The sequence below is a fragment of the Culex pipiens genome, chromosome 3 (genome assembly GCF_016801865.2).
Source record: "Culex pipiens pallens isolate TS chromosome 3, TS_CPP_V2, whole genome shotgun sequence".
Lineage (NCBI taxonomy): Eukaryota > Metazoa > Arthropoda > Insecta > Diptera > Culicidae > Culex > Culex pipiens.
The window spans coordinates 171,352,053-171,364,114 of record NC_068939.1 but is presented as its reverse complement, the minus strand read 5'-3'; the positions used below and the strand labels follow the sequence as shown (position 1 = coordinate 171,364,114).

The window sequence follows — 12,062 nt, the reverse complement described above, 5'->3', positions numbered from 1 at the left end:
GTCCGGATAATCGAGTATGGACTGTATTTACACAAATGAAATAAAACAAGCACGAAATTATATTTAAGAAATTAAAATTTTTCGAACTTCATATTTTTTGTGGGTTGGTTGAGTGTTTTAGCAGAATGCATTACTGTGAAAACAAAGAGACGAGTTGTTCCTGAACAACTCGTCTCTTTGTATTCATATTTTTTTTTGAATTTTTAATTTTTATGTTAAATTTTTGGATTTCAAAGTCTTATTTTCTTCTTCTTGTTTTTTTTTTCGTTCTTGAATTTGGTTTTGGTTGAACTCCTTTATTCTTCTAGAAGGCCGATTTCCTCCGATTTCCCGGCCAACGCGGTTCACCGGACTCTTTTCCTCGCACCATTTTCCCCTTTCTCGATGTATCGGTTTCCGCGCCGGGTAAGCCTTCCTACCACGGCCACATTCCCTTCTTCGTGACCGACCAACTTTTCGGGAACCTGTTTCCTCGCTTCAGTCTGTAACCACACCGAAGGGTGTTTTTCCAGCAAAAAATCAAAACAAATTTTCGTAAGTGTCAATTTTGACATTACGTTTGACAGGTTGACGATCAATTTCGTCGAGATTTTGACTAGCTGAAGCCGGATTTGCCTAGCTGAAGTCGGATATGCTTAGCTGAAATCGGATTTGCTTGGATTTTTAGGATTTCACACGTTGAGTCGGATTCAATCGGATTTTTTGAAAATGCTGAAATTTTAACCAAAATCCAGCATATTTCACTGTGTCGTTCCCCTCGGTTTTGCCCTAATGTTAAATTTTCAAGTGACTTTTAAAATTTTTAATCTTGAACTTTTGTTTTGTGATTTTTTGAATTTTGGAACTTTTTGGTTTGAAATCTTTGAATTTGCAAAGTATTGAATTTTGATTTTTTATTCATATTTGCTTTCTTCAAATTCTCAAAAAAAAAAAAAAAAAACGTTCAGAAATTCACCTTTAGGTGGTTGATGTTTTCCTCTCATTTAAAGTGATTACAACCCCCCTAAAGTGTCCACATGTTTATGAATCTCCCCTAACTTTCGCAGCACCTAAGAGGTCCTAATAAAAATAAGTGTTGAGTAAAAAAAACAGACTACCAACAGACTTTTTGTCAAGATTATACAGACACGGCCTTTGAGGAAAATGGCATCCCTCTACACGGCTGTTTCGTGGCGATCAGACCCGACCAGTTGAGGTTATGTGAATTCAGACCATTTTTTAAAACGCTTGTAATTTAAGATAGGTAAGTCAGATCTTGAAAATTCTTACTCAACCTAAAAGGTCTTCTCATAAGCTTGCTAAAAATATATAACATGTGAGGGTTTCATGAAAAAACCACCCTTTTTACCATAATTTTAATTTAATATGAAACAGTTTTTTTTAACAAAACTTTTTAAATACATGATAAAACTGCATGGATTTAAATAGCAACTTAGGGGACGTTAAGACGGATTAAAACCATTCCGGCCAAAATCGGTTGAGCCTGTGTCGAGATATTCCAGTGACATTGATTTGGTACACATGTCTACATACAGCCAAACACACAGACTTTTGCTCAGCTGGTGATTTTGAGTCGATATGTACAAATGAAGGTAGGTCTAGGAGGTCTAATTAAAATGTTCATTTTCCGAGTGATTTTATAGCCTTTCCTTAGTAAGGTGAGGAAGGCAAAAATGCATTCAAAACTATGCTCCCGGTTTGCCGTTACTAACTGGGTGCTGATGAGTTCACGACTGATACCGAAAGATTTTTTTTCTTGAGATCAAATTAGGTATCTGTTTTGCTACGTGAGGTGCAAAACACGGGGGTAAACCCGGTAAGAACCAAATCGAGTGTTAAATGGATGAATGCTAATTAAAATCTTGTGAAATTTTTAAATAATTAAAAATCAATTTTTTAATACACTGATGAGGTATTTGACAATAGATTATTTCGAGTTCCGCGGCATTTCACGGTATTCACCAAATAACACGGCCACCAGTCACGACGCTCTAACAGGATTCTGGCAGAACCAACTCTGTTGGAATATTTTGTGACTGGGCAAGGTTAAATTTTACGGATTACGCGGCATTCGCAAAATCGTAAAAAATCACTAGCCCTGCTAATAATAGTTTCAAACGATGTTTCGTTAGTATCAACCCATTTTGCAAATAATAGTAAATTTGAGCATTTCAAAAAATCACAAAAATTTATGACAATTTTACTGCCGTTCTACGCATAATTCGACGGTAACATTTCGAAAGGCATCATGTACATTTTGACACTTGCTGGGTTATTGCATATTCTAAAAGTACTCCTAATAAGCTACCTCTCCACCAAAAATGAGCAAAAGTTACTTCAGTAAAGTCTGTTTAATCATGATTTTAAATAAAGTAACATAAACAAAATCTCTGCCATCAGCAGTCCCTGTTTATATAGCCCTGTCAACCTGTCAAAAAAGCATCATGAACAAAGCGCCATGTACATTCGGCGAAGAAAAACGAATCATAACAAAGCGTCCCCCTCAATGACAGCAGGGTGATATAGACGTTGGTGATTTCAAAAGAAGTTATGTTTGTTTTTCTTAAATAAAACGACGGAAATAATGTTTTATTGAATTTGGATGATCAAGTATCAATGAACGCAACGTTTTTCATCGTTTGTTATTATTAGAACATCTTATTTTGCTTTTATCTTAAAATGGGAATTGAAAATGGATGCTCAACATTCAAATGCGTTTTTCTCAAAACGCATGGTTTGTACATGATGCTTTTTTAAATGTTGGCGTCGAACTGTTTTTTTTTTAATCCTAAAAACGTCAGCGCAAATTTGTGTTGTGCAGTTTTATGCAGTTTGTTGGTCAGAAAATTTACACTCCTTTCGCGCAAGTTCATCCCAACGTGCACTCAGCTGCCACCTGTCTTTCTTTTCGCTGTCAACGAAAGGGGTGAGGAGGGGGAGTTGGTGGGAGTCACAGCCCACCCACTTTCGATGCGTGTTTACGTTTTTTTTTTTCGCTCATTCACAGTTTTCTCCTCCCCTCATTCATCACTGACTGGGTCGTCGAGCGAGCGAGCGTTTTTTTTTCGTGTGCGGAGGTGGCCAAAGCCAGGTTTAATCGATAGGTGAAGAAAAATCTGGTCTCGTTGGAATTTTTAACGTGTGCGGGTTTAGTGGGTATTCGCGATGGACGTGGCCAAGTCCCTGTTTGGTGCCCGTGACCACGAAGGTTACGCTGGCAAGGAGGAACATATGGTAAGGTTGCGACTTTTCTTTCGGCGTCGAGGGCGATTTCACTTTTTTGATTGTTTTGTTTCTAGAAAAAGGTAGAATCTGCAAACTCGGAGGACGATGGTGAGCTGGTCGAGTTGGCCGAGGGGTTGCACATCTCGGAGAGTGAGATTCGGCCGACGGCTGGGGGGCCGTTTTCGGCGTTGACGCCGTCGATGTGGCCGCAGGATATATTGGCGAAGTTGGGGCAGCCGGAGACGGACGAGCCGCCGAACCACCAGCCGGACTATCGGTTCGATGAGTTTGGGTTTAGGGTGGAGGAGGAGGATGGGCCGGAGCCGAGTTCGAATAGGTTGTTGAGTATTCCGTTTATGGAAGATCCGGCGCAGCGACTGCAGTGGGTGGCTCATTTGGAGTTTTCTCATAATAAGGAGGCGACTGAGTTGACGTGGGACAGCGTTGAGGTGGTGTTGCCGCGGACGGAGAAGTTGAGGGCGATGGTTCGGCAGGGGATTCCGCACTCGTTGCGGCCGCAGATGTGGATGCGACTGTCGGGGGCGTTGCAGAAGAAGCTGAAGTCGGAGACGACGTATCAGGATATATTGAAGGCTTCGTCGAATGATGCTCTGATGACTTCGAAGCAAATCGAGAAGGACCTGCTGCGGATTATGCCGACGAACGCGTGTTTCAGCTCGCTCAGCAGCACCGGAGTTCCGCGTTTGCGTCGGATCTTGCGAGGAATAGCCTGGCTCTATCCGGACATTGGATATTGTCAGGGAACGGGCGTGATAGCGGCTTCGTTGTTGCTGCTGCTGGAAGAAGAGGACGCCTTCTGGATGATGGCCACGATTGTGGAGGATCTGCTGCCGGCGTCGTACTATTCGTCCACGCTGCTTGGGATTCAGGCCGACCAGCGGGTCATGCAAACGCTCATCGGAAGCTACCTGTCCGGGGTTGATGAAACGCTCAAGAGCCACGACATTGAACTCTCGCTCATAACGCTGCACTGGTTTCTGACGCTGTTCGCGAGCGTGGTCCACATGAAGATTCTGCTCCGGATCTGGGACTGGTTCTTCTACGACGGGTCGATCGTCCTGTTCCAGCTGACGCTCGGTTTGCTAAAGATCAAGGAACCGTCGCTAGAGAATCTGGAAAATTCTGCCCAGATATTCAACTCCCTGTCGGACATTCCGGGCGACATCGACGACGTGGAGCACCTGTTTGCGATCTCGACCGAGGTCGGCGGCTCGCTGTCTCCAATGGTGATCGAAACGCACCGCCGGCGTCACCTGGCCTATCTGATGGCCGATCAGGGCGGGCTGGTCGGCAATCCGGAAGCCGGTTCGAACCTACCGAAGCAACATCTGGCCCGGCGTCAGGTCAAAAAGTCCAAGTCGATGCTGCAGATGATTCTGTTCGGTAGCGACGACGGCGACGAGGAGATGAAGAACAAAAACATCCGCCAAACGGAGATCCTGGTAGATCTGCGTGAGGCAATCCTAAAAGTCGCCCGCCACTTCCTCGCGATCGAACCGAAACTCGCCTCCCACATCAAACTGGTGGCGGATTACACGATGGACAGTCACGCCAAAGACCACGAGAACTACATCAACGTGTCCCGCACGCGAAGCAGACGCGCCAAGGCGCTGCACGACTTTGAACGGCACGACGACGACGAACTCGGTTTTCGCAAGAACGACATCATCACCATCATCAGCCAAAAGGACGAACACTGCTGGGTTGGCGAGCTGAACGGCCTGCGCGGCTGGTTCCCCGCAAAGTTCGTAGAACTCCTCGACGAACGCAGCAAGCAGTACAGCTGCGCCGGCGACGACGCCATCTCGGAAACCGTCACCGACCTGGTCCGCGGAACGCTCGCTCCAACCCTCAAGCAAGTCCTCGAGCACGGAATGCGCCGTCCGTCGTTCCTCGGCGGCCCGTGCCATCCCTGGCTCTTCATCGAGGAAGCCGCCACGCGCGAAGTCGAAAAGGACTTTGAATCCGTCTACTCGCGGCTCGTCCTCTGCAAGACCTACCGCCTCGACGAAGACGGCAAAGTCCTCACCCCGGAAGAGCTCCTCTACCGTTGCGTTCAATCCGTCAACCAAAGCCACGACGCGGCCCACGCCCAGATGGACGTCAAGCTGCGCTCGCTCATCTGCCTCGGCCTCAACGAGCAGGTCCTCCACCTCTGGATGGAAGTCCTGTGCAGCTGCTCGGAAATGGTCCAAAAATGGTACCACCCGTGGAGCTTCATCTACTCGCCCGGCTGGGTCCAGATCAAGTGCGAGCTGCGGCTGCTGTGCCAGTTCGCGTTCAATCTGAACCCCGACTGGGAGCTGCCGGCCAAGCGGGAAGCGGCCAGCCAGAGCCAACCGCTGAAGGACGGCGTCCGCGATATGCTCGTCAAGCATCATCTTTTCTCGTGGGATCTGTAGATAAAACCAAACAACGGTAGCTAGGCGCGTGTTCAAATAGTTCAACCTGCAAATTTTATTTATCAGATGAGATTTATTTTATTTACACCATATTTGTTTTTTAATTTGTTAACAAGAGTCTCGTTCGTTCTGTTTTTTTTTTTGTTTCAAGGCCATTTCTCCTCTTGCCGCATTTGCAGTATTAGTTTTAAGTCTGGAAAAAGTTCTTGATTGATTTGTGTCCCGTTCTGTTGAGGTTTGATAAAGCAAAACGTAGCATTTATAAACGGAACATTGCGGAATAAAAATATGCTGTAATATTTACTTCTAAAATATATATGTACAACTACCAAACAATGTAACAAACTTTGCAAATGAATAAACTTATTAAACCAAACTTTGAAATTGTATTTATTAAAAACAGTGAAAAAGAGAAATTCCAACAAAATATATGTTGATTTTATCGAGTTCTATCGGGCGAATTATATACCATTTCTTTCTTTGCAGCGCTTCTCATTCTCTACACCACCAATTAAGCAGTCCCTCTGGCGCAGCGGATAGCGCGTTGGACTTCTAATCCAAAGGTCGTGGGTTCGATCCCCACGAGGGATGCATCCTCGCGGGAATATTATTTTTGCCAGCGTCATATCCTTTTTCAACAGCTAATTTTTGTGCTACTCATTTATGGATTGTTTGAAAATCTTCCTTTTTTAAGAAAATAAAATGTACAGATAAATATCAAAATTTCGAAAAATGTATCTCAAAATGCAAACATTTAAAAATTTTCAGGTGCTCAAAAAACAACAGTTGTTTGAAAATGCAAAAATAAGCGTTATAAAAAACATGTTAAATAATTATACTAATATTACTTGTATAACAAACAAATTTTGAGTCAGAAAAAAATGTGTGATATGGCCTCGAAAAATATGTGAATTTACATGTTTTAATGTGTAACTGCTAGTTTTAATGTACATTCATAAAAATAGGTATGTGAATATTCTAATATCCGTAGCAGGAAAAGGGATTTTCTGAACAATTTTGTGTCTCCGGCAAAGTTGAGGGATAAGATTAGGTGGAGGATTAGGCCTTTTCGGTTTTTTTTCTTCAAATTTTGGTACATTTATTACAAAAGAAGTGTTTTTTTTATGAAAAAATGTCTTTTTGTTTTTCGAAAAAAAAAAAATCTAAAAAATTTCCAAACTGCAAAAACAATGAAAATAGCTTCAAATTTTATTCGATTAGGTGTAACGTTATCTAATTAAAAGCATTTGAGTTTTTTTTAAATGTTAATTCTTTGAAAAAACAATCCTGCAAATTACTTTATTTGACTTTTTTCACCAGACTATCGATGCAAGTTACAATGTTGTGAGGAATGCGTTTTTTCTGTGTAATCTAATTATCCCTAATTTTTTGAATATCGACAAAATAAGTAGTTTCTTGATTTCAAAATTTTTTAAATATTTTTGTAGAAAGAGCAGAAAATTTTACAAAAGTTTATTTTGTTTTTCAGGCCAATAGTTTTTAGTTGAAAAATTTCAGCTAAATAATTAGACGACACTGAGAAAAACTCAATTTTCACAATAAAACTCTTTAAGAGTCTGTATCTCAGCAACCAGCAGCAGCCAACCAAAGTCAAGTGAAAACAAATTGTAGGAAATGTTCAATGCTTGCGAGGATGCTTTTTAAAACATATTCTTCTAAATCACAAAAAAAAAATCGAAAAAAAACTAACACTGTCTATAACTTTAAAACGTTACTTAATCCACCCTTAGGTGGTTGGCGCCTTCCTCACATTTAAAGGGTGCTATCCAAAATGCAAAAAGTACGTAAATAACACTTAAGTGCTTATAACTTTTGATAGGGTTGTCAGATCTTCAATGTTTTGGGCGCGTTGGAAAGGTCTTTTGAATACCTATCCAACGATATGTCGCATGAGAGATTTGGACAGCATTTTCATCAAAATATCTGAGATCCGGCAACGAAAAAGTGCTTAATAATAACACTTAAGTGCTTATAACTTTTGATAGGGTTGTCAGATCTTTAATGTTTTGGACGCATTGGAAGGCTCTTTTAAATACCTATCCAACGATAGGTCGCATGAGAGATCCGGACAACGTTTTCAATAACAACACTGAGATCCGGCATCCAAAAAGCGTATAAATTACACTTAAGTGCTTATAACATTTGATAGGATAGTCAGATCTTCAATGTCTTAGACGCGTTGGAAAGGTCTTTTAAATACCTTTCTGAAAATGTATAGCATGACGGGTTTTCTTACAAAAACCACCCTTTTTACAATCTTCCGGACTTTTGCTAAAGTCGTTTTTTTAGCATAACTTTTGAAGTACTTAACTAAACTGCATAATTTTTAATAGCGACTTATGGGACCCAAAGACGGATCGAATGACGCCAAAACGGACAAAATCGGTTCAGCCAATGTCGAGATAATCGAGTGACAATTTTTTGATCAACATCCCACCACACACACAGACATTTGCTCAGAATTTAATTCTGAGTCGATAGGTATTCATGAAGGTGGGTCTAGGAGGTCTAATTGAGAAGTTCATTTTTCGAGTGATTTTATAGCCTTTCCTCAGTAACGTGAGGAAGGCAAAAAGGTAAATGCACCGTGTGAATCATATAGAGTAATGTTCGATTGAAAATTTAATTTTGCATCAGACAATAATTTTTGAAATATTTTTTTTTCAAAAAAAAATTTTTTTTCATAAGCTACTCTTTTTTTTAAAGTTAGGTTCCGGTACAAGATTTTGCACCACCCTAAACATGACTTTTTTAGTTTCCAACTTTACCTTTCTTGCTAAATGTTTAGTCTTTTTATTTGCATTTATCTTGTTTAGTTTCTATTTGTTGCTAATGGTATTTAGCTCATTTTACCATCACTTTTGTTTTTTAGTTTTTTCATGTTTTTGCAGTTACTTTTTGAATTTTTTGCTTGTTCTTCCCATTTTTTTGCTCTAAAATGGTAGCAATATCATAAAAATTCGTAGATCGTCTGAACCAGCAAAACATAACAAAAAAGAATGCATACACGTTTTTATATAAAATATATGAAATACACAGCAAAAATTGACTTTTAAAAAACATTATATAAAAAAAATAAGATTTCTTCTTTCCACTGCACAGTGGTCCAGATCGCAAAATTAAGTTTCCATGTAAAATTATCATTTAAACCCAAAATATGACCAAAAATCAATTTTTCGACAATTTGGCTCAATTCTGAGGGCAGATTCAGATTCTGTGGGCAAAATTACATGGAAAAACATATATTTGGAATATTTTCAAATTTCGTTAGGGTGGTCCCATATGGTGTTCCCTTGAAAATTAGACTTTTTCATACCTGGAGTTTATTTGAAAAGGTCCTATAAACCACATTTAATTTTTTTGCTTCTTGGGTGTTTTTGAATACCCCTGACTCAAGGCGGTTCTAAAAACACCCAAAGAGCAAAAATTTAAAATTTGGTTTATAGGTCCTTTTCAAAAAAAAAAAAAAAACTCCAGAAATGGAGATATCTCGAGTTTAAAGAAAAACACCCCTGAGATTTTTTCAGCGTTTGTAGTGCTAGATCTCTTCTTGCAAATGCAACCTAGTGCTTAAATTTTGGCTTGTGCCATTTCGAGATATTTAAGTTTTAAATTTGCATCTTTTTTACATTAAAATGGCTGTAACTTTTAACCCTTAAGTCCAAATTGACTTGTCAGATAATAAAAATGTTCATTTTTTAGACCTCTAAAAGTGCCCCGAATAACACTTTTCTCTAAAACTTGACCCTGAATTACTACGTTAAAAAAAACTGATTTTTGAAGGTTTGCCCAGATGCTTTCTCTAAATTTGGTCGTAGAAGGCGTAGATTGCGAGATAAAATTTTGGTGTCCTCGACAAAGTTGCTTGTATTGGCAAGCCCAACTTCTTTTTAGAAGACAAAAAAAAACCCAAAAATATTCCTGAAAAGTTAGATTTTCAAAATCACCCTAAAAGTGAACCACCCTAATTTTCAACCAAACCAAAAGTTGCCCCTTTCCATTTGCAACAACTCTTCTGGAGACACCAAAGCTCAAAAACTTTACCATCGGAAAATTAATTTTCCACTTAATTTTTCGATCTGGACCACTGTGCACTGTGGTAATATTTTTTTAAATTGGCTTTTATACCACCAAATATGTAAACATTCGGCAAAAATCCATTTTGCTACCAATTTTAAATATGGTGGTATTAAAAATATTTAAAATTGGTAGCAAAATGGATTTTTGCCGAATGTTTAAATATTTGGTGGTATAAAAGTAAATTAAAAAATTGGGATTTTGATGTACCTATTTTTCTCAAAATTACAACCTACAGCTTTGCAGAAGACACAAAATCGATCAGAAAATCCCTTCTCAGGATTCAGGATTTTGTACGAGCAGTTGGTAAAATTGTATGGAAATTTGTTTGCAAAAAATTAAGGATGCATAATAGCTTCTTGTTGACATATGGAATGCACGGATTAAATTCATTCGAGTAAAAAATTTACAAGGAAAAGTCGATTTTCGAAAACGTGTACTTAAACTCTGAGGTGATTTATTTCAAATGTAAGCGTTAATTTGAATAGAATTTTGAAATATTGTTATTCGAAAGATGATTTTCGAAAAATCATGTTTTGAAAATGTGTCAATTGGGTCCTTAAATTGGATTTATTAGCTTTTTTTTCTGAGCATAATGAACCTTTGTACAAGCGCAAAGGATTTAGACTGAATTTTTAATTTAATTGAAAAAACAAAAAATCACGGCCCTTCTTGGCAGTGCTTTCCAATGGGACCGTATTTTAATTTTTAACCGCATTCAAATGAAAAACGTTGCTTAATCCACCCTTAGGTGGTTGGCGCCTTCCTCACATTTAAAGGGTGCTGTCCAAAATGCAAAAAGTGCGTAAATAACACTTAATTGCAAATAACTTTTGATAGGGTTGTTAGATCTTCAATGTTTTGGACGCGTTGGAAAGGTCTGTTAAACACCTATCCAACGATAGGTCGCATGAAAGATCCGGACAGCATTTTCATCAAAATATTTGAGATCCGGCCTCCAAAAAGTACATAAATAACTCTGAAGTGCTAATAACTTTCGATAGGGTTGCCAGATCTTCAATGTTTTGAACGCGTTGGAAAGGTCTTTTGAATACCTATCCAACGATAGGTTGCATGAGAGATCTGAGAGATCTTTTCATCAACATATCTGAGATCCGGCCTCCAAAAAGCGTATAAATTACACTTAAGTGCTTATAACTTTTGATAGGATGATCAGATCTTCAATGTCTTGGACGCGTTGGAAAGGTCTTTTAAATACCTTTCTGAAAATGTATAGCATGACGGGTTTTCTTACAAAAACCACCCTTTTTACAATCTTCCGGACTTTTGTTAAAATCGTTTTTTAAGCATAACTTTTGAAGTACTTAACTAAACTGCATGATTTTTAATACCGACTTATGGGACCCCAAGACGGATCGAATGACGCCAAAACGAATAAAATTGGTTCAGCCAATGTCGAGATAATCGAGTGACAATTTTTTGATCAACATCCCACCACACACACATACATTTGCTCAGAATTTGATTCTGAGTCGATAGATATACATGAAGGTGGGTCTAGGAGGTCTAATTGAGAAGTTCATTTTTCGAGTGATTTTATAGCCTTTCCTCAGTAACGTGAGGAAGGCAAAAAGTGATCAGGAATCTAATCGTCTAACTGTTGTACGTCGAAATTGACTTAGGGATTTATTTGCTCCAGCTGTCAATATATTTTTCAGTCCCTTCAAGTAGCATGCTTTGATTTTTCGTTCTACACAAAGTCAAACTAAAAAGTGACGAACTGTCACTTTTTATACGGCGCTCACGCACACTATCAAAACAAACGTTTGGTAGTGTGTGTGTGAACTCCGTGTAAAAGGGGTATCAAGCTAAAAAGTGACTCCGTTCATTTGACAACAGTTGGTGTCAAACTATCGGGGTATGAGTGTATAATAAATTGATTCTACAATTTTGCTGAAAGTATTAAATCAATAAGAAAATTCGTAAGCAGGATGTATTTGTATTGAACAATTCTGGAGTTTTTTTTTTTTTGAAAAGGTCCAATAAACCAAATTTTCAGTTTTTGCTTTTTGGGTGTTTTTGAAACCGTCTTAAGTCAGGGGTATTAAAAAACACCCAAACAGCAAAAACTTGAACTTGATATTTTTGACAAGACACTCGCCAAAATTATAAAGAGACTTGTATATGGACGACCAAATTACTCCGGACATTCCAACAGAAAAACAAGTCCGGAAGTCATTTGTACCAAAACTAGGCCTTTGGAAACGCTTGTATTTTAGGGTTTCGCAAATGTCAAATTTCTCATCAACATTTCTATTTTGCTTGGTAACTTCTAGACTCTAAAATTCGTAACGG

General features: G+C 39.1%; 1 protein-coding gene and 1 non-coding gene across 2 annotated transcripts; both read left to right on the top strand.

The window, feature by feature from the left end:
* The first annotated feature begins 2,994 nt into the window (after positions 1–2,994).
* LOC120423886 (small G protein signaling modulator 3 homolog) lies at positions 2,995–5,975 on the top strand. The gene is made up of 2 exons (XM_039587863.2): positions 2,995–3,234; positions 3,300–5,975. Exons 1-2 carry the CDS (start codon positions 3,166–3,168, stop codon positions 5,646–5,648), a joined length of 2,418 nt encoding a protein of 805 aa, XP_039443797.1. The 5' UTR covers positions 2,995–3,165; the 3' UTR covers positions 5,649–5,975.
* Positions 5,976–6,166: 191 nt separating this feature from the next.
* Positions 6,167–6,239, top strand: Trnar-ucu (transfer RNA arginine (anticodon UCU)). The gene has a single exon. It is a non-coding gene; the product is annotated as a tRNA-Arg (tRNA).
* Positions 6,240–12,062: the final 5,823 nt, after the last annotated feature.